The sequence below is a fragment of the Eschrichtius robustus genome, chromosome 13, assembly GCF_028021215.1.
Source record: "Eschrichtius robustus isolate mEscRob2 chromosome 13, mEscRob2.pri, whole genome shotgun sequence".
NCBI classification, from domain to species: Eukaryota; Metazoa; Chordata; class Mammalia; order Artiodactyla; family Eschrichtiidae; genus Eschrichtius; species Eschrichtius robustus.
The window spans coordinates 89,752,388-89,776,147 of record NC_090836.1 but is presented as its reverse complement, the minus strand read 5'-3'; the positions used below and the strand labels follow the sequence as shown (position 1 = coordinate 89,776,147).

Below are 23,760 nucleotides of genomic sequence, written 5' to 3'. Positions count from 1 at the left end.
TTCATCCCACAACTATTTTAATGAGTTTTTTTTTAGTATTTTTTAAAATTTATTTTGGCTGTGTTGGGTCTTCATTGCTGCACACGGGCTTTCTCTAGTTGTGGTGAGCGGGGGCTACTCTTCGTTGTGGTGCGTGGGCTTCTCATTGCGGTGGCTTCTCTTGTTGTGGAGCATGGGCTCTAGGGCACATGGGCTTCAGCAGTTGTGGCACACGGGCTCAGTAGTTGGGGCACGTGGGCTCAGTAGTTGTGGCACACGGGCTTAGTTGCTCTGTGGCATGTGGGATCTTCCCGGACCAGGGATCGAATCCGTGTCCCCTGCATTGGTGGAGGATTCTTAACCATTGCGCCACCAGGGAAGTCCCTTGATGAGTTTTTTAAGCATCTCATTTTTACGTTTTGAAACAGTCTAATTTTCATAAAACAACCCTTTTTCTACACTCATGTTTCATCTATTTTTAACATTTAAAAAATATTTTATTGGTAAAGAATTGCATTAAGTATAATTGGCGGGATAGTTCTGGAAACAAACACAATTCCCTCTTGGTAAGAACACAATAAGTTGGGAGAAAAAGTGCGGGGTTCTGTAGAGTAGCCCAGTAGCCACGGCTATTTAACACACCTTGAGCCTCATTCAGTAAGTTTTAGAGAGAGAAAGGAGAGTGTGGATGTACTCACATCCTCTGGCATGGTCAGAGGATGGCAAGACCATTAAATGGACATCAGTTACGAGAGGGTCTACACTACCTCTACCAAGGTATGATTTGGTAATCAGTTAATAAGTTAGAGACCTCAATGCAAGACAGTCACTCCTGTAATTGAAATACTTATCCTCTATTACAATTCAAGCACTTCTGGGGAAAATGATACATTAGGTGACTATCATCCAGAAACAACTTAAGTCAAACATCAGGGACTGGCCACAGGTGAGTTCTGAAAGCCAACCTCATCTCCTTTACAACGATGCAGCGTCCACTCTGTCCACTCCAGTCTTGCAGATGCCCATCAATTGGTACAGGATTCTCACCCTAGTTACTCAAATACAATGTCACTTTAACTACACTGGACACGGTTGCTCCCCTGTCCAAGACGGCATCAACAGAGGCAGCCTGGAAAGCAGGTTTCCCTCCTGGGAGGCAAAGTAATAAGAACATGGATTCCAACACTGGCTACACTGGTTGCTAGCTATGCAATCTTGAGCAAGATACTTAGCCTCTCTGAGCTTTCATTTCTCCATATTAAATGAGGATTTATTTGTTCAACAAGTGTTTCCTAAGTGCCTGCTACATGTCAGGTACTGGGTTAGGGCTGCACATCCATAATTAATAGACATAGTTCCTGCCCTGGTTAAGATTACATTCCAGTGGGGGAGACATAAATAAGTATAATTTATATTATATAGAATTGAGGTAAGTGCTCTGAGGGAAAGTTACAGAACATCATACTAGAGTATGGGAGAGGCAAATTCAGCCTGGAGAGGTCATGAGCGATAACTGTATTTACCTCATGGATTCCTGTGAGGATGAAATGAGATTGAGAACCTGAGTAGTGCCGGGCATGTGGCCGGAGATCTATAAATGGTCACTACTTCTGTTATTCAGCCACGGAAGATGTCAGCCTTGGGCGGGGGGTTGATGAGGGTATAGATGCCACGTTTCCTGCTCAACATGCCATTTCCGTCCTGTGTGTCTGTGGTTCATTCTACCTCAGAGCTGATGGGGGATGGAAAACCAACTGCTCTCCAGAGAGAGCAAGTAGAAAGAACAGCAAGTAGAAAGGCCTCCTGGTGTTTAAATGGAGCCAATAAAGGAAGGCTTCAGAAATATCCTGCTCATGAGAGGAAACCAGTTCGTTTCTCTTTATCATTTAAAAAAAGAAAGAAAGAAAGAAAGAAAGAAAGAAAGGAAGGAAGGAAGGAAGGAAGGAAGGAAGAAAGGAAAGAAAGAAAGAAAGAAAGAAAGAAAGAAAGAAAGAAAGAAAGAAAGAAAGAAAGAAAGAAAGAAAGAAAGAAAGAAAGAAAGAAAGAAAGAAAGAAAGAAAGAAAAGAAAAGAAAGAAAGAAAGAAAGAAAGAAAGAAAGAAAGAAAGAAAGAAAGAAAGAAAGAAAGAAAAGAAAGAAAAGAAAACTAGTGCTGAACAAATGAGCATACCTGTCCTTTACCAAACAACTCTTGCCAAGAAGAGAGCTCTGAGCAACTTGGGTAAGAAGTAATATAAAGGGGAGCATCTCAAAAATCTCCATTTATATCCTTCCAAAAGTTCTTCTGGCCATTTTCCCTGAGGATCCATCCCCACCTCAGGCTCCAATGAATCCCTGTATTCCCCTAAGGGGGTCTCTTCCCTGGCTGCACAGTCCACCTGAGGACCAACGCAGACTGGTTAGTTCAGAAAAAAAACTAAAGGAGACTAACATTCCTTCTCCATGAGATTTTTCTCCTTTTTCTCTCTTCCATTCAATCTAGAGAAGGATATTTGAATCTCAAAATCTCAAGCCTAGGAGAGCTGTGAGGAATGACCCAATATAGTCATTTTCAAATCATTTCTAGCAAGAGAACACTTTTTTTTTAATTTTTTTTTATGGCTGTGTTGGGTCTTCGTTTCTGTGCGAGGGCTTTCTCCAGTTGCGGCAAGCGGGGGCCACTCTTCATCGCGGTGCGCGGGCCTCTCGCTATCGCGGCCTCTCTTGTTGCGGAGCACAGGCTCCAGATGCGCAGGCTCAGTAATTGTGGCTCACGGGCCCAGCCGCTCCGCGGCATGTGGGATCTTCCCAGACCAGGGCTCGAACCTGTGTCCCCTGCATTGGCAGGCAGACTCTCAACCACTGCGCCACCAGGGAAGCCCAAGAGAACACTTGTGTCCAATGAAATTTTATCCAAAACCATAATGCAGAAAATGGGTAAAGTAGTATTTTTTACATAAATGTATTATTTTATGTTTTTCTTCCAGTTTTATTGAGATATAATTGACATTCAGCACGGTATAAGTTTAAGGTGTACAGCATAATGACTTGACTTACATACATCAGGAAATGATCACCACAGTACATTTAGCAAACATCCATCTCATATAGATACAAAATTAAAGAAATAGAAAAAAATATTTTTTCCTTGTGTTGAGAACTTGAGGATTTGCTCTCTTAACTTTCGAATATAACATACAGCAGTGTGAATTATATTTATCATGTTGTTAAAGGTATCATTTTAATTTCAAGTTATCTGCCATTGAATTTGATTGAGGTTCTTTGGATTAATCCAACGAATTATACTGTGGGATTCTGCATAATGTAGGAGAGTTCGGTCCTATATTAGCTTCAGCATCTAATTTGTGTTATTGCTGTTACACAGTTCCAAGAAGATCTTGATTTTCACAGTTAGGCAATGTGCCAGTAATTATAATTACAATTCGCCATCTTTACGTTGCACATGACAGAAACTCAGTTCAACTCAGATCAAGGAAAACAAAATAGAGGGAGCATTTATCAGTTCCCATAAGAAAGAGTCAAGGACTTACAGAGCTTCAGCCCTGGCAATCTTTTCATCTCCCCCTCTCTCCACCTCTCAACCCTGCTCTCCCTCAAGGTGGCTTTATTCTCAGAGAGCATCCCTGTATTGGAAGGAAAGGTGGCCTCAATAGCTGTAGGCTTACATTATAGTTAAAGCTATGATCATAAAGGGAAAAATTTTTCCCTAAAGTTCTGGAGAAAATTTCAGGGCAGATGCACATGCTCTTCTCAGAAGGGATGACTACAGATAATGAAAATAGGGAACTCTTCTTGACCAGGTTAGGGTCACATTGTCATCTCGGGATGAGGGAGGTTGTGAGGTCAGCCCTTCCCATCCATGAAGAATGGGTTTCCAAGGGGGAGGAGGGCTTCTGTTAGCAGAACAAGGGGAAAAGGAAAGGGTGCTAGACAGACAAAACCCACAGTACCACGGCTCACTTAATTTACATAAGTAGCTATACAGGTTAAAGCTTTCATAGCTCACCTTCCAATCTCAGTTTACTGGAACAGACTCAGAGCTTGAGAGATAGTAGGAATTAATTGGTCTAACAATGAATCACTAACATGAACAATTATTCACGTTCCTTAACTACTAACTGTTGTCTTAGAAGGGATTTGATGAACAAGTCTTCAGCCAATTTTGATTTTCCTTGTTTTGAAAAACCAGAACACTTTTCAAACATACCTTGAAACATTTGATGACAACATTTTTAATTACTAGAAATCTCAATTCCTGTCCTGTCAGATTGTTACGGAATACTTCAAAACTAATTTATTTTGCTTTGAATGTTCAGTCCACAATTGTGTTACAAGAATTTATCCACTAGCAGTTTCAGGCAAGTAGATGAGTGCTGGCCTAAATTGTTTCTAAATTTTAGTGTAACACTCCAGCTCCGTCAGTTAATGAGACTTCCACCAGAATTTTAAATATGTGCAGAGCTCTGGTCCAAAGTTGCATAAACCACGCAACATACGTTAAAAAGCAAAATGGTGGCGACCCCCCCCCCCTTTGCTACATGGTAGGATATGATACATTTGAGTCTTCCTGTTCTTTTTAATCAATTTTATTGAGGGATAGTTAACATGCAATAAAATGAACCCATTTCAAGAGTATGTTTCAATGAGTTTCCTAGATAATTAAAATTAACTTTAATAATGGTATTCTAGATTATAATCTTTAGCATTTACATGAGATTTAAACTTTCCCATCTTAAAAATAAGATCCCTGGGATTAACATGACCAGATATTTTTAAATATTATAAAGCTATAATTATCAAAACAGTTTGAGACATTGAAGCACTGTATTAGCTTGCTAGGGCTGCTATAACAATGTACCACAAACTGGGAGAAATGTATTGTCTCACAGTCCTGGAAGCTAGAAGTCCAAAATCAAGGTGTTGGCAGGGCCATGCTCCCTCTGAGACATTTTGGGGAAGGGTCCTCACCTCTTACTGACTTCTGGTGGTTCACAGGTACTCTTTGGCATTCCTTGGCTTATAGGTACATCAACCCGGTTCTTCTTCTTCGTACGACTGCCTTCCCTCTGTGAAGGGAGACATCTATCTCTGTGTCCCAACGTCCCCTTTTTATAAGGACAAAAATTATATTGGATTAAGGCCCACCCTAATGAACTCATGTTAACTTGATTACCTATGTAAAGACCCACTTTCCAAATAAGGCCACATTCTGAGGTCCTGGGGGTTAGGACTTCCACATGTCTCTTTCGTGGGATACAGTTCAACCCATAATAACCAGGAATAGCAGAGGAGGTAGAATTTTACCAGAATGGACCCAAACACCAAAAAATTAGAATGTGATAAAGGTGCCATTTCAAACCTGTTGAGAAAAGATGGATTATTCAATACATGATGCTTGAACAACGAGGCAGCCTTCCAGTTCTATCAACAACTAAGTTGTATACTTTGCACTGTGTACCTGATCGCTTCCCAGTTCCTGGCTCTAGTCCCTGGAGAAGCCTCACTGGCCTTGGGTTCTATGAAATACTCCATTGTCCCTCCAAAAAAATTCACGTTTTTACAAGGACTGGCTTGAGTTGGGTTCTGTAGCTTGCAACCATTTCAGAGGCTGATGGCCTCCTAACTGGGCCTTTCTTCTCACAATGAAAAGTTTATATGTCCTTCATTAAAAAACAAAAACAAAAAAAAACCCTTTCCTCTCTGTCACCCTGCCTCCTTGCCAATTCCATCTGGCTTCTCACCTCCACCTGGAAGTAGGCTATTTGAAGTCAGTTGGTTCCTTCTGCGTCTTCCATCATTCCAGGCCTCCCAGGAGAAGTGATCAGTCCCAGCAGAAGCTGTCCTTTGAGGGCCACTAGAAGTCTGCAAAGCCAGCTAAGATCGCAACTATTTTAAAACCCAGACATCAAAGTATTTGGATGGGATCCAGAGTTTCCTGCCTCCCCAAGACCTCCTTCCAGAAGAGAATCAAACTGCCGAGGGGGAGGAAAAAAACACCTTAATTGGACCTCTGATTCCCAAAACTGCTATTGGACTTCTTACTACAGAAAGGAGCTCCTTGGTAGCTGGCTTATTAAAATATTTTTCTGAAAATTGGTGAGATGGAGGGCAGCCCTAAAACCAGACAAAGCACACTTCACGCCAGAGGCTTTCTCTCTGTGAGGTTTCCTCTTACAATGTCCGGTTTTGCTTTTCAAACAGCAGCAAGAGCCCCCATCTATTGGGCACTTACAATGTGTCTGGCATGTGTAAGACTCACAAGATTAGATTCTTGAATCCTCTCCATGGCCCCATAAGGTAGGTTCTATTTTTATTCCCACTTTACATACGAGGAAACTGAGGCTCAAGGAGGTGAAGTAAATTGCCCAAGCCCACACATTTAGGAAGTAAGGAGCACAAATTTGAACCCAGGGTTTGTCTGACTTGAGTCTGCTCTCAACCACTGATCTGAGAATCCTAAGCCAAAATGTCTAAAGGCGCCAAGTGGGAGCAGAGAGGATGGTGTGGACCAGGTGGTAAGACATGGGGAGTGGCAGGCAGAATGGGGAGCCAGAGGGCCCCCATCTGAAGAAGGCACCAACTGGCAGCAGCAGCCAGTCCTAGCCCCATGGGAAAGTAGCCCAGTGTGGCCAGATTTTCCATTTTCCAAGAGAAACTTGAAATCTGGATTTTATATGAAATCTCCCAACTTATTTATTTATTTATTTATTTATTTTTGGCTGTGTTGGGTCTTCGTTTCTGTGCAAGGGCTTTCTCTAGTTGCGGCAAGCGGGGGCCACTCTTCATCATGGTGCACGGGCCTCTCACTATCACGGCCTCTCTTGTTGCGGAGCACAGGCTCCAGACGCGCGGGCTCAATAGTTGTGGCTCACGGGCCTAGTTGCTCCGCGGCATGTGGGATCTTCCCAGACCAGGGCCCGAACACGTGTCCCCTGCATTGGCAGGCAGACTCTCAACCACTGCGCCACCAGGGAAGCCCAGAAATCTCCCAACTTTTATGGGAACTGATTCAAATATTTTTAGAAAAAACATGGTGCAGCCTGGAAAACTGGCATCCGCAGTCCACTGTTAGGCAGGAACTCTTATTCCCCACTCCTCGTGTTTCCTGTGGGAAGAAGTTTACCTGGACTACCCCCAACCCCCTCATCCTTCCCCTCTGATTGGTCAGTTTCCAGGAAGGAACGGGGCTTGCTCAGCTAATCTCCATCCTCCTCCTGAGCCAGCCTGCCCTGGGGTAAAGCTTCAGAGAAAGGCTGGGTGGGAAAGTCCATCTATTCAGGGATGCGGCACTTACAAACCCACTTCCTTGAGAGCAGAAAGTCGTGTTCTCCAAACTGCTTTTGTGGTGTTTTAATTTCCTGTGGCTGCCATAACGAAGTACTACAGACTGGTACTTAACAGAAATGTAGTCTCTCACAGTTCTGGAGGCCAGAAATCCAAAACTAAGGTGTCAGCAGGGCCATACTTCCTCTGAAGATTTTAGGCAAGAATCTTTTCTTGCCCTTGCTAGCTTCTGGTGCCTTAAATGGATTTAAGGCCCATTTAATCCGGTGTGACCTCATCTTAACTAATTACATCGGCAAGGACCCTATTTCCAAATCAGGTCATGTTCTGAGGTGCTGAGTGGACATGAATTTTGGAGGGAGATGCTATTCAACTCAACAGATTTTTTTTAAGAGTGATATTTTAAGCTCCACCTGTCTGATTCCTGTGTCTAGCTCTACACTGGTTCCAACTGGGAGAGGAAGAAAAGACTGTTGTTTCTTTATCTCCTAAAAGTCCAGCTGTCGTATCTAACACAAATGTTGCCTATTTGCAATCTCTAAACCAGCGGTCCCCAACCTTTTTGGCACCAGGGACCGGTTTCATGGAAGACAATTTTTTCAAGGATGGGGTTGGGGGGGGATGGGTGGGATGGTTCAGGCGGTAATGTGAGCAACGGGGAGCGGCCGATGAAGCTTCGCCTGCCGCTCACCCCTGCTGTGCGGCCCGGTTCCTAACAGGCCATGGATCGGTACCAGTCCGTGGCCCGGGGGTTGGGGACCCCTGCTCTAAACCACACAGTAATGAGGTCATTTCTCTCCTGCATACTTTTTTCTTTTCTTCCCTGTCATTTCCTCTTACCTCTCTTTCTTTTTGCTTTTTAACCACTCTTTTGTTAGTTAAGTCTGTGACAAATATTGCCATGCTGTAGTAGAAAGTCTTTGAGGTTGTACAAACCTAGACTCAAGCCCCACCTTGCCATCTACCAGCCCTTCGGGCCTGACTCCTCGTGGAGTCAGGGAAGGCTTCCTGGAAGAGGTGGCTGAAGACGGGCAGCAGTGGCAAGACTTCTCGTATCCAGTCTCAACAGCATGAGTGTCCAGTTCCATCACCATCAGTGTCTGCACTGAGTGGCAGCAGCAGCGGTGGGATCTTCACTGGGGCAGCCCCCATGGGATGGCCTGGGCGTTGCTTCTGGCTGAAATAGCCTCAGAGCCTGACACTCTCTGCCTTCCTTCTTCTCCCTCACCCCGGATTCTTGCATTCCTAATATCCTTTCATTAATTCATTTTATGCTAAAATTAGTTAAGGCAGACTCTGCTGTTTCAACAAAAGCCCTGACTGTTATAGTAAATAGTGTCAGAGGTGGTCACCAGCCACGGACACTCGAGGACAAGGGCATCAAGGATGGATTTCTGGCTCGACTGGCTCTGGAGTTGGGAGATTACAGCTAAAATTGTAAGATGGGACTCTGGTAGTGCATGGCATTTCATGGGTAAATCCAGCAATTAAATTATCACCTGTGATCTCTGGAAACAAAATGTCCTTGAAAAGTGAAGCTTAAGCGGGGGGCCAGGGTTCACATGGCCATTATCCTGAGCAGTGCGATGGGCTTGAGGGATTCAAGGACTGTGGGTGGTAGAATGGATTATGGTCTCCACTTCTGTGTTCCTGTCTAAAAGGATTCCCCATCCTGGCAACTATAAGAAAGAAAGGATGGAGGGATGGAGGGATGGAGGGTGGAGGGCGGGAGGGAGGGAGGGAGGGAGGGAGGAAGGAAGGAAGGAAGGAGGAAAGAAAGAAAAAGAAAGAAAGAAAGGAAGGGGGGAGGGAGGGAGGGGGAAGGAACGAAGGAAGGGAAGGAAGAAAGGTAGGGAGAGAGGAAAGGAGGGGGGAGGGAGGGAGAGGGGGAAGAAGGAAGGAAAGAAGGAAGGGACTTAGATTCTAAAGTCTTCAGGTTAAGTTGAAAGACCATGGGTGAGACTTCACTCTAGGCTGGGTAGAAAGCTGGACAGATTCAGTATGTACTTTCCCAGCAACAGTATTGGTAAGAACTGGCAGTTTTAGGTAACAGGCATTGCAGGGCAGCTGCCTGTTTCCCATGAAGCAGCCATTCTGTCATTATACCACTCATCTTCAAAGTGAAATGGGCACCAAGCCCATCTTTCCCTGGAACGTCCTGTGTGCTGGTCATTCCCTAGCACGTTCTCTTAATACTCCCTCAGCTTTCTATGTGCTGTCCTCTAGTGCTCTATTTGTTTTTTAAAAAATCAAGTTCCAAAATGTACTCCCTCCCACCTTCAATTATCTGCCTCCATTAATATTGGACTTTATTTAAATTGTCAGAAGTTCAATTTTTAATTTCGCATGAGCAGCCCTTTGATCAAGAATCAAATGTGGGACTTCCCTGGTGGTCCAGTGGCTAAGACTCCACGCTCCCAATGCAGGGGGCCCAGGTTCAATCCCTGGTCAGGGAACTAGATCCCACATGCCACAACTAAAGATCCCTCACGCTGCAACTAAAATGATCCCGCAAGCGGCAACGAAGATCCCACATGCCGCAACTAAGACCTGGTGCAGCCAAATAAATAAATAAAAGATATTTTTTTAAAAAATCAAATGTAATGTCAGTTGTTGAATGTTCAAATGTTCACAGTACATATATTGAATTTCTTGACACAATACCTATTTTTTCTTTTTAAGATGCAATGTAAAAAAATTTGTCTGGAACTTCCCTGGTGGCACAGTGGTTAAGAATCCGCCTGCCAATGCAGAGGGCACGGGTTTGATCCCTGGTCTGGGAAGATCCCACATGCCACGGAGCAACTATGCCTATCAGCCTGTGTGCCACAACTGCTGAGCCTGCGCTCTAGAGCCTGTGAGCCACAACTATTGAGCCCACACGCCACAACTACTGAAGCCCGCGCGCCCTAGGGCCCCCGTGCCGCAACTACTGAGCCCACGTGCTGTGACTACTGAAGGCCATGTGCCTAGAGCCCGTGCTCCACAACAAGAGAAGCCACTGCAATGAGAAGCCCACACACCGCAATGAAGAGAAACCCTCACTCGCCGCAACTGGAGAAAGCCAGGGCACAGCAACGAAGACCCAACACAGCCAAATATATATATAAATAAATAAAACTTAAAAAAAAATTTGTCTATGAGAAAATCCATATGTTGGCTGTGTTCTCAACTTGATCTGTGTCCCCAGGTCTTTAATTTCTGTTGGTATCAGCAGCACAATGAATTTCGCAAAGGAGAATTGAAGGAGAGGCCAGTGCTTAGAACAATACAAGACATGAAGGGACTCAGTACGTATTTTTTGAGTAGATGAATACAGCAATGGGCAGCATAAGGAGCTACATGAATAGCTTTGGGCACCATCCTGGTTCCCTCATTCTCACTCCCCATTCTCAGACCTGGGAAAATACGTGGAGATCCCGTTTACCTGCAGACAATCACAAACTAATATAAATACTACATCTGCCCTTTTATCCTTTCTTCCCCTCCCCTGAATTTCCCAGGGCAGTCAGCAATGAAATAGGCTGACCTCACATCAGCCCCTGGAGAAATGAGAAGGAGTTATGTCCTGACTTAAGAAAAGTGTCTAGAAAAATATGTATAAATAAACACAGTTTACTCTTTGATATAGTGTATGTTTCATTATGCAAGTGATTGGCATGTGTTACAAATGGGAGTAATCCAAACATAAATAAGGATCCATGTGGTCCATGGCAATGTCTTTGGCACAGATCCAGTCTTGTAATCCTCATAATGTTGATGACGTTACTGAACACTTACTCCAGTCAGGCCATCTTCAAATCACTTTACATATATTAACTCACTTGATTCTCACACCTCTGAGAAGTAGAAACTATTTTTCTCTGGGCCTTTGGTTTCCTTGTTTTGTAAAATGGAAATAACATTTGTTCCTATTATGATAGGATTATTGTGGAAATTCAATGAGTTAATGCATGGCATGTAGGAAACACTTGATACCTATTGCTTTTTAATATTTTATCATAGTTACTTGTCTCCATTTTACAGATTAGGAAACTGAGACACAGAGAAGTTAAGTAAATTGCCCAAGATACATAGCTAGTAAGTGGCAAAGCCAGGGTATAAACTCTTGGCCATTATGAAGAAACTGATGAATCCTTGAATCCATGAATATATTAAGGAAAGTAAGATAAGGATTACTTCCCACCAGCAATAAAGGGGAAAAAATTAAGCTGCTATTAGAATTTGATTCCACCAGAGGGCAGTAAATGTATGCATTACATAGGCATGATCCTAGCCCATGGAGTTTGTCTTTTTTTTTTAAGACGTTAAACTCTGAAAGTTATCGCAGATTTTATGCCGATTGTTAAGGAAGAAATCAATTCAAACTATGTTCCTATCACCTTAAAGTGTAGAAGATTGCTGTGAGGGTTAAATATAATATAGTTTAAAATGTCTTATAAACTGTCAAGATCTGGTAAACTGATGAAAGGACTTCATCCATCAATATTCACTTCATTTTTTATTCACGCCTGTGAGCCTAACACTGCACTAGTGCTAGGGGTCAGGGTGTACCCGGCATAAAGGTCACTGAACAGTGAGAGACAAGGACCCTCCCCACCACTGCACTACCCCTCACTCACCCTTATTCTGTGTGTACACACACACACACACACACACACACACACACACACGGGATAATTCTGTATATAATTTTAATCTCTGCTTTCTGAAATATACTATGCATATTTTCCCATTGAGTTACATATTCTTCAAAAGCATGATTTTTCTGACTATGTAATATTCCTGTGTAGCTGACTCATAATTTTTATGTATTCCTTTATTGTTGAACACAGCAAAGGAAACAATCGAGTGAAGAGAAACTTATGAAATGGGTGAAAATATTTGCGAACCATATATCTTTCTGATAAGGGGTTAAAATCCAAAAAATACAAACTCAACTCAAGAGCAAGAAAACAAATAACCCAATTAAAAAATGGGCAAAGAACCTGAATAGACATTTCTCAAAAGGAGACATACAAAAGGAGACATACAAAGTACGTGAAAAGTGTTCAACGTGACTCATCATCAGAAAAATGTAAATCAAAACCACAATGAAGTATCACCTCACACCTGTTAGAATGGCCATCATCAAAAAGACAAACAGTAAGTCTTGGAGAGGATGTGGGGAAAAGGAAATCCTTGTACTCTGTTGATGGGAATGTAAATTGGTGCAGTCACTATGGAAAACAGTAAAGAGGTTCCTCAAAAAATTAAAAATAGAACTACCATAGGATCCAGCAATTCTCCTTCTGGGTATATAGCTAAAAGAAATGAAATCACTGTCTCAAAGAGGTATCTGCACCCCCATATTTACTGCAGTATTATTCACAATAGTCAAGACATGAAAACAATCTCGGTGTCTGTTGATGGAGGAATGGATAAAGAAACGTGGTGTACATATACAATGGAATACTACTCAGCCATAAAAAAGAAGGAAATCCTGCCATTTGCAACAACATAGATGAACCTGGAGGACATTATGCTAAGTAAAATAAACCAAAGAGAAATGCTGTCTGATCTCACTTGTAAGTGGAATCTTAAAAAAAAAAAAAAAAATGAACTCATAAAAACAGAGAGTAGAACAGTGGGTACCAAGGTCTGGGAGAGTGGGGGAAATGGGGAGATGTTGGTTAAAGGGTAAAAAGTTGCCATTATGGAGGATAAATAAGTCTGGACATCTCATGTACAGCATGATGACTATAGTTAATAATAATGTATTGAATACCTGAAATACGTTAAGAAAGTAGATTTCAAGGGATCTCATCACACACAAAAAAATGTATGGGAGATAATGTGTTAGTTTGACAGTAGTAATCATTTCACTGTGTATATCAAATCATGTTGGACACCATAAATATATACAAATTTTATTTTAAAATAAATTTTAAAAAATTAAAAAGCGAATGGTCTGTAATAGTCTTGATCTTCCTCCAAAATCCCCCTTCCCAGCAGCCCTCTAACCTCTACTATGACTCTCCCATTTGCCATCCTTTTCCAGCCACACTGAGTTCTTTACTCTTCTTCAAATATTCCAGACACACTTTTGCATGGGGCATTTTAACTTGCCAATTCTCCTTAAAATGTCCTTCTGCTGGAACCCACACGGGTAGTTACTTCTCCGTCATTTCTTTGCCTTCAAATGTCATCTTTTCGGTGAGTAATTCCCTGATTGTCCTATTTAAGATTAAAATTGCAATACCCACCTTCCCAACTAGCTCTCTATTCCCTCTTCTCTGGTTTAGTTTTCCCCATAGAACTTATTACTCTGACAACTACATATATATTTATTCACTTAGTGCATCTCCCCTCTGTAAAACCTAAAACACATGATATCAGGGACCTTTGTCTGATTTGTTCACCACTGCATCTCCAATGCCTAAAACAATGCCAGGTCTAGAGTAGACACTCAGAAAATAATAGTTTGATGAATGAATCAATGAATTAATTAATTCTGCTAATAATCCTAGAGAAAAATTAGAATAGATTTTGTCCCATTCATTGAAAATTTCCAAGGCACAGAAAAGCCAAATGATTTACCAAAGGCCTTAAATCTGTTCCAAAGATACTACTGCTCTAGAGAAGACACCACAGTCTGTCCCTGTCTGAGAGTCACAAATTATCTTGCTTTCACACCATTTCAGGCCATTTCTTCATAGTACGTTCCTGGGACCCAATTCTAAGAAGAATGGAAAAGAATATACAAGGCACCTGCATTCTAGGAAGTCTGCAGTACTTTGCTATTAAATATTTAGGGGATAAGCAAAATAGGTAATCGAGTGCTAAATTATCTAAGTGTTACAGACTCTACTGGTGGAGAAAGAAGTTTGTCTTCATTTAAGGGATTGCTTTAGTGGAGAGAGAAGTGGGAGAGCAATGTGAAGCAATAGGATGGCTTCAACATTATCAAAAACCCAATTACTAAGCACCTGGTTATACCTGGTGCTAGGATAGGCATGGCCCTGCCCTATGGAATGTTTCTGACCTTCCTAATGGAATGTTTTGTTTGGAATATACACTTCTGTTTCTTCATTTTCCTTGACTCTCTGTGTTGGTTTCTATGCATTAGATTAAACAGCCAGCCACCTCTCCAGTCTGGAAGGAGTGTCTCGTACAGGAGATGGACCTCATTGTTTGTCTAACAAACGTTTCCACAAATTGCGCTGTGTCTGAAAACTCCAAGTCTTTTGTATTATGGATTAAATGGGAAAGGCCCACCTTCACAAAACAGAACTGCAAGTATTGGTCATGCTTCCTACAGAGAGAGACTCACAAACCAGGAGTTGGAAGAGACCATAAGACAAAGCCTTCTGATGGCCCCCAGGTGACAGGTGAATGGGGGGACCCAGCAGGTAAACCTCACAGTTGCTTCTCTCCACAGTGGTTTCGCACAGGCTTCAGGAGAAGCTCCAGCACGGCCCATGATGCTCCCCGCAGCTCACCTTGCCCACCTCTCCCACCCCATTCCCACCTCCTCCCACCCACCCAGGATGAACGCCCAGCAGTTCCCCGACCACGCTGAGGGTCCTCAGGGCTCTGCGTCTTTGCACCTATGGTTCTCTGCCCAAACTTTTCTTCTTCTCCTGCCTATAGTTGGCTACCTGGTGCTCCCCCTTGTGGCTCTGCAGGGGACTGCTCTCTGGGGAGTCTTTCCTAAGCCATGAGTCTGACATAGGTGCCCCTACGCTGTGCTCCCAAAGTCATCATGGTCCCCTGGGCGTTGCTCTGTGTTTATTACAGGTTAACCAGTGTAACCCCACTATTCTAAAGAGCCCCGAATGCAGGGGGTGGGTCTTCCAGCAGTACCCTTGGTAACTAGTGTGCCCCAAGTGGGGCACAGCAAGAACTCAAGTGGTGACGATCGATAAACAACTAAAAATCAGAATGGGGTATCAGAACCCAATCTATGGAAAAGCACATCATTTTGTACTGCTGGGATTTATCATGTGCATTAAGTAAAAGTAATGTAAAGAAAATGTAAAATGAAATGTAAGAAAATGTAAACTATCTTCCTGGGAATGAGTTCCTTACATAACTTTTCCCTGCTGAAATTCTTCACAACTTTGGGCATAGATATGACATGACTACATAAAGCTCCCATTTGCAAAACGGAACCTGTTTTCTCCTCCTCTTCAAGCTCTTCCCAATTCAAAAGCCCAGAGAGATAACTTCCCAGTTGTACTAACTTAGCCCCTTCTATCATTCTGTTCCTCTCCCCAAAGCCTAGTCCAGATCACTTTTGAGAACTCACTTCATCAAGCCAGCCACTTTTCCATAAAATCCCAGAAGTTAGTTGTACTTGCCAAAACCAGATTTCTACATTCCAGAGACTGAAACAGTTCTTCCAAAACTAAATTCTAGCAGTCTCCTTTAACCAAGTCTAGGAATAAATGTCTCCTGATTTAGATTTCTTAAGAAAACCTTTTCTAATCAAAACAAACAATTTTATTAATCAGAAATTCTCTGAAACTCAGCTCTCCAGTACACATACATTTCAATAACAATCTTACAAAGAACAAGAATATAGTTTGAAAAGCTATTAACTCTTAAATTTCAGGCATTTTAAAGGCTTCTCCAATCTCTCACTTTTCTTTTGAAAGCTCCTAATGTTAGTAATTATTCTTCTCTAAGACTTTCACTCAAAATCTTTGTAATACTTAATAAAAATTATAATCATTAACCTTAAGACATAGGTAAGTGGGTGGTAAGTATTATTAACTGGTAAGAATCACGAGGTTCTAAATTTAAATGATGTCTAGTTGAAGGAAAATGGTAAGACTTGTCATAATATGGAAAACACTATTCATTTATAATAAAATTTGATGAAGTTTTAGGAATGCGTTTTAACTAACTTTTGAATTGGATTTTTATTCTGCTTGCTATTAAAAGTCAACCTAAGAAGAAAAAAAGGATGGGGTTTGTCAAGAGCCAACATGAAAAAACTACCAATGGGCAAAGCTTGAACAATTTGAGCAATAAAATAATGACTATAGTGTTGGATTATAACCTAAAGAAATTAATATCTATGAGTCCATATGGATATAAATAAATGATTGAATAAAAAGTAAATTGGGGAGATAAGACAAATATTCCTTAGAGAAGAATTCCAAGTAACACATGTAAAGGAACAAGGGAAGTAGAAAATCAGCATTGGAACACCACAGTATATGCTACAGGCAAGGTCCAAAGGTGAATGCTAAAATTAGTGGACAAATCTTTAAGGAGAAACAGGACATGTGCAGAGTCTCAAAGTATCTCCCCCAAAATAATTAATAATTACTGTGGTGCTTGGGTTTTCCCCTTTCCCTCTTGCTTTGAAGTATAACTGACCTACATTTTGTTAATTCCAGGTGCACAACATAGTCACTTGATATTTCTATACATTTCGAAATGATCACGAGTCTAGTTACCATCTGTCACCGTACAAAGATGCTACATTATTATTGACTATATTCCCCACAATGTACATTTCATCCCCGTGACTCCTTTTTTTGTAACTGGAAGTTTGTACTTCTTAATCTCCTTCAGCGATTTCACTCCTCCCCCCACCCCCTCCCCTCTGGCAAACAGCCGTTTATGTCTATGACTCTGTTTCTGTTTTGTTATGCTTGTTCATTTGTTTTGTTTTTTAGATTCCACATATAAGTGAAATCATACAGTATTTGTCTTTCTTTGTCTGACTTATTTCATTTAGCATAATATCCTCTAAGTCCATCCATGTTGTCACAAATGGCAAGATTTTCATTCTTTTTTATGGCTGAATAATATTTCATTATATACATAATACATAATGCTTATATATATAAGCGTGCGCACACATACGCACACACACATATATAAAAAATGCTTTTAACAAATTCCAGGGACTTCCCTGGTGGCACAGTGGTTAAGAATCCGCCTGCCAATGCAGGGGACACGGGTTCGAGCCCTGGTCTGGGACGATCCCACGTGACACAGAGCAACTAAGCCCGTGCGCCACAACTACGGAGCCTGCGCCCTAGAGCCCGCAAGCCACAACTATTGAGCCCGTATGCCACAACTACTGAAGCCCGCTCGCCTAGAGCCCATGCTCCGCAACAAGAGAAGCCACTGCAATGAGAAGCCCGTGCAACGAAGAGTAGCTCCCACTTGCCACAACTAGAGAAAGCCCGCGTGCAGCAACAAAGACCCAACGCAGCCAAAAATAAGTAAATAAATATTTTTAAAAATGGCTAAGATAGTAAATTTTTTTAAAAAAAGACAAATTCCAGAAATTTCTTGATACTCTTTCTTCCAGGAGGTTGAGCTTAATTCCCCTCTCCTTTGAGTGTGGTCTAAACTTATGATTCACTTATAAGGAACAGAGGATGGAAACAGTAAACAAGAAACCTTACAGTGGAAAAACCTGACAGACACCCCTATCCAAGTGATCGTGGTTAATATCACCAACAAGAAGTTATGTTGAAATCATGAGATATTATGATATGATGTGATGAGGGGGGCACTTCACCTCTTGGTGAAAAACAAAGAAAGACTGAGAAAAATGCCAGGAAGAGGAGACTCAGGAGACAGGATGACTAAATGCAGCAGAATGCAGTGCGATCTTGGGTTGGATCCTGGAACAGAAAAAGGACATTAATAGAAAAACTAATCGAATCCAATGAGAGGCTGCAATTTAGTTTATAGCATTGTACCAAAGTTCAATTTCTCAGTTTTGACAAATGTGCTATGTTTTGTAAGATGTTATTTAACATTAGGGGAAGCTGGTCAGACATAGAAAGACAAAGAAGGACAAATATCATATGACATTGCTTATATGTGGAATCTAAAAAAAAATGGTACAAATGAACCTATTTACAAAACAGAAATAGAGTCACAGACGTAGAAAACAAACTTATGGATACCATGGGGGAAGAAGAGAGAGGGATAAATTGGGAAATTGGGGTTGACATATACACACGACTATATATAAAATAGATAACTAATAAGAACCTGCTGTATAGCACAGGGAACTCTACTCAATACTCCGTAATGACCTATATGGGAATAGAATCGAAAAACGAGTGGATATATATGTATATGTATAACTGATTCACTTTGCTGTACAGCAGAAACTAACACAACAACATTGTAAATCAACTAAACTCCAATAAAAATTAATTTTTTAAAAATGAAGGGCATATAGGAACTCTCTGTACCATCCTTACACTCCTCTGTAAATCTAAAGTTATTTCAAAATTAAAAGTTTTCAAAAAGTTAATCTGTTATCTCTAATGGGATAAACTGCTGATGCTTCACCTAAATTCCATTATGGACACGTGGATATGGGACAGGAGTAGGTGTATCGTAATCATTTCTCAGTGACTCTAATCTCCAGCTTTATTTTTCAGATCAATTGGATGTCCCTCTAGAGGGTTGGGATAGGGAGGATGGGAAGGAGGCTCAAGAGGGAGGGGATATGGGGATATATGTTTACATATAGCTGATTCACTTTGTTGTACAGCAGAAACTACCACAACATTGTAAAGCGATTATACTCCAGTAAAGATATAAAAAAAAAAAAAATTGATGTCCCTATGATAGTTGTATGGACCAAATATATAAGATAATGCTTTCCTTCTTGTGAAAAATTTTAGTTTTTCATAGTAATCTATTTATACATTATTATTTTTATACTGAGGTATTGTATCTATACATCACAATGTGTGACTTATTTGAAAGTGTTCTTTTGAAAAATAATGAAGAAATCCAGGTAAAGAGGGATAAAAATGTTTTAATTGTTGAAATACACTGGTAAATTGAGTGATTTACATTTCAGTACTAAGTGGATACACATGATCACCATCAAATTAAGAACTTTCCAAATATCCGACTAACCATCAGTGACAAGTCCTTGAAAACAGTGTAGAATTAACATGATGAGATGTTCTGATCACACACAGGTAGAATGGGAGAATCAATGGCTATTAAGTATTTGTGGTTACATAAGCCTTTGACTAAAGAAAATAGGAAATTAATCAAAATGTACATACGGCATGCAAATCTCAACAGTTTAAGTATTGCCATGTAGTACATCGCTCCCAATAAAGAAACTCCTCTGATATTTAAATAAAGCTGAAAACCAAATAGTAAAAAAGGAAAGAGATAACAGTAAGAATCAATTTAACAATTTTACAGCTAAACATTAACATGAAGTAGAAATAGTGAAAGATAACAGACAAATATATTACTTTGGGTAATTCATCGATAGTGCCTTATTATTGTAAGTTATAAATAGATGAAGGATTTTGCTATATAAAAACTATCAAAAAAGTATCAGTGAAAAGACATGATCTTCATGAGCATGTGGGGATGGCCAGGGTGAGAACGCAGCTGGGGCACAGCAGCCAGCTGGGCAAGAACCCTTTGTAAGCTTGCCTTCCCCGCAGGTGGACCAAATATAGTTCCATATACGTGTGTTGTTTAACCAATTCCTTTCTAGTACCACAACATTCAATATGTACCCATGGTTTTAACTATAAACTAAGAATTTGGGGCGGGGGGTGGGGGGGCGAATGCTTAGAATTTCCTTGGAAATGTCTGTGCACGTTACAAAATCCCACGAAGCAAAAATTCCATCCAGATCTTGATGAGGAGGCTATGACGGCAGCAAACAAAAAAGGGAAAAGAGTTATTAACAAGAGCGAAAAGGCGCCACTTAGATGAAAACATATCAGCGTTAAGCCTGCAAATTATTTACTGATTTTCTTTTCAGTAAAACACACGTTCAACATCCGTCCAGTATTGATTTGAGACTGAATACGTGGCCAGCACAGTGTGACGCACTGATGACACTTAAATGAAGAGACAAAGTCAGGTGGAGAGAGAGACTTCTAAACTTAGAACCAAAATACAACAGGAGGATGCCTGAACCAAGCTACATGGCAACAGCACAAAGATACCAACTGCCCAGCCACAATCTGTCCCTTCCTTGTTTGGTCAGACCCTCTTGGGAAGAGGGGCGAGTCACCAACTTCACCTCGAGCTCTCCCAGGGGATCTGATGCAGCGAGCCCATCCACTGGCATTGGACAAGCATCACTGTGCTGGCAGCACTCCGTATACCTAAATGGGCATAACTTTCACCCTTGGGTCATCTAGGGAAGAAACTACACATCTGTATCGTGATATAAGTAACCTCGATTCTGAAATCATTCCTCAATTTGCTTCAAAAAGTAACCAAGTCAACTTTGAAGTTGGGTCACTGAGTGAGTTCGGTGGCTTTATTTCTAGAGAGGTTTTATATGTTAGGTCAAAAAAAAAAAGTGTCTCCAATCTTTTCCATAAAATGTCTCTTCTCATCGGGGTTTCTGCCCGATAATTTAAGCTCAGATGCCATGCATCCAGATGCCTCACAGATAAGTACCACAATGGACGCTTAGCAATTGAGTAAATGGACAGCCTATCAACTTAGAAAACTTTTCAGATAATTCAAAAGAGGCAAATGGATTGTTTAGCAACAGAGGTAAAGAATGGCGGAAATTGAGAAGAGAGAGGGATGGCAATAAAATAGTTTTTATTTTTACATTGATAGCCATGAGCAGTAGGGAAATATTCTACCTAGCTGTCTAATGTTATGCGGGCTGACTAACCAGCAATAGTGCTCAACTGTTATCAGGAAATTTTAGATCCATATACAAAGCTGGACAACCATCTTGTCTAACTCTGTCATGTAAAAACTGAAATTGGGTGAAGCTGGGAGAAGGTAAGGGATTCATCTAAGGTCCTGTGTTAACAGCAGAGCTACCGAGTCTCCAGATATCTATCTACACAGCACTTCTTCCCACTCTATTCAGATGCTTTTTGAAATACACCCTGTTTTCAGGAGGGTAAACACTAATATATGCTTACTTTCAACTAGATTGTCTTTTCTATTTGATGCAAATAATAAAACTACTGTTGCATCAGGGAAAACTGGCAGGGAACTTAGAAATCTACATGAGAGTTAGAACTCTGTTAAAAATACTAGAAATAGAAAATCTCCAGCAAGTTCCTAAAGAGAAGCTCAACACCCTAATGTGGTTATGGGCACTAGGGATTAATGCTCCATAATGTTGTAGCCTTGATGAGAGGGTCTTTGAAAAAGCAGCTGCCCAATACTGTTGTATTTCTTGTCCAGAAGAAACCAGTTACAGCTTCCATGTCCTTTTTCTCCAGTAGGAAAGCTTATTGGTCTCCACCTGTGAGCTTATTCTGCAACCCATCCCATCCCAGACACCAGCATCAGTACTGGTCCTCAGCCAGAAGCTGGTTCAATATCAAATCAGTCTTGCTTCTGATCTACCAATGGCTGGATTCTGGTTACAAAAGAGGATGATGGTGCAGTGATGATGATATTGATGGTGATGATGACAATGACAATTATAGCAGAAGCTACCATTTACTTCACATTTAATCCAACAAGAACCCTTCAATAAGCATCGGGGGAAGAAACTTGCCCAGCTAGTAAGTGAAAGAGCCTGAATTCAAACCAGGGTTGTTTGACTCCCAAAAGAGAATGGGCTATCTCAGGAGACAGAGCATTCCTGACCACTGGATGTTCAAAAGAGGTGGGATGTCATTCAGCAAGACTGAAAGACAGTGGGGATCTAAGCATTGCATGCATTTTGGTCCAGGTAAACAGAAACTCTTTTCCTCCATGGAAATGCTGCTCAGGATCTTTTAGAGACTAGTACCCAGACAGTAGTTAATAAATGAAAGCTATTTTTCTTCTGTCCTTGTTCTTGTTTGTCTTATAATTCTAACTCCAAGCTCTTCACCAGGTCCACAGTGCTTCATCTTTTAAACTTGGTCTATGATTTTACTATTCCTTCCTGAAAAACTGCATCTTTGCACACTGATGATTGCCTATCTCTACTGGAGTTCTGGTACTGGTACATCTTCTCTCTGTATATCAACTACCCCTGACTACTGTCAAACATTTAATATTGATCCTAATCTAATTCCCAACCTCTCTAGTCTCTCCTTGTCTGTCACTTCCAAGGTCCTAGCCCCTCAAAGACTTTGGCAATGAAGAGTGAAACCCTGGTAGTCTAGGCAAACAGCTTGTTCTTATTAAATGAATTAAGTTACATTCGAAAAAATATTAATGAAAAAAAAAGTAACTGCAAAGAAAATTGATCTAATCATTAAAGACCTCTTTACAATAAAATATATTGGGTTCCATAGATTTAACCACAAGATGAGACCCCTCCTCATACTCAAGTTCGAGATTTCTTAGAAATATAGAGCATTAATATCTACAGTTCATTCATCCAGGCTAAATATATAGAATTATTTAGAAAAATATACAGTACCTCTTGATTATTGTCATGATATTACTTTCTTCTAATCTTAAAAAAGAGAAAATTAAGAAAAGTTAAATGTTCAGTTATAAAGAATATATTCTAGTTTCCTACAAAACTACAAACAGTTGTGACATATATGTATTTGCTAGTCTAAATCACCGAGTAGAGAAAAACCAATGAGGAACAAATAACCATAGTATGTTAAGAAAAAATAAAGGCTTGTGTACAAATTAAATCAAATATTACATATATATAATTGTATGTGTACATATTAATAGTTCTTTAAAACCACATTATCAGACAACTGTACAGTGATTAGTAAGTCAGCATTCTTCACCACGAGCCACACTTAAAAATTTACTTAAGGGACTTCCCTGGTGGCGGAGGGGTTAGGAATCCGCCTGCCAATGCAGGGGACACAGGTTCGAGCCCTGGTTCAGGAAGATCCCACATGCCACGGAGCAACCAAGCCCGTGCGCCACAACTACTGAGCCTGTGCTCTAGAGCCCAAGAGCCACAACTACTGAGCCCATGTGCCACAACTACTGAAGCCCATGCACCTAGAGCCCGTGCTCCGCAACAAGAGAAGCCACCGCAACAAGAAGCCCGAGCACCGCAATGAAGAGTAGCCCCTGCTCGCCGCAACTAGAGAAAGCCCGTGCGCAGCAACAAGGACCCAACACAGCCAAAAATAAATAATATAAATAAAAATAAATTTTTAAAAAAATTTACTTAAGCAAGAAGCTATCTACAAGGCTGCAATCGTACCTATTATCAAAAGAACTTCATTAGCCCTGCAATTACTAACTACTAAAACTCAGAAAAAGGAGCCTCCACTTCATTTCATTATACAAAAGACAGTTAATTTTCTTCTAATCACCAGACTACTTATCAGTCACATTTATAATATATTATAGGAATGTACCTTTATGTTCTACAAAAACTCCATAAACTTACTGAAATGTTTGCTTTCATTTTCACACTGATCATCACTGAAATTAACAAGAAATTTAAAATCTCCATGGAGAATAACCAGGAACAGAAGGTAACTTTTGCTCTGGAATTACTCTCATCATGTGGGTGGCAATGTCAACAAATGATTACAATGAGCAGATATGGTTTTTCTGGGTTTTTTTTTTAAGGCCGCACCAAGCG

General features: G+C 40.9%; 1 protein-coding gene across 1 annotated transcript in view; it reads right to left on the bottom strand.

Annotated features, from left to right (window-relative positions):
* Window positions 1-19,065: 19,065 nt before the first annotated feature.
* The window catches only part of C13H12orf75 (chromosome 13 C12orf75 homolog), a 38,270-nt gene continuing 33,575 nt past the window's right edge, over window positions 19,066-23,760 (bottom strand). Inside the window, exons 5-6 of the mRNA XM_068561047.1 lie at window positions 22,615-22,650; window positions 19,066-19,917 (exon numbers count right to left, since the gene is read on the bottom strand). Coding sequence (XP_068417148.1) covers window positions 22,646-22,650 — 5 coding nt within the window. The 3' untranslated portion in view covers window positions 19,066-19,917; window positions 22,615-22,645. The remainder of the gene's footprint in view (window positions 19,918-22,614; window positions 22,651-23,760) is intronic.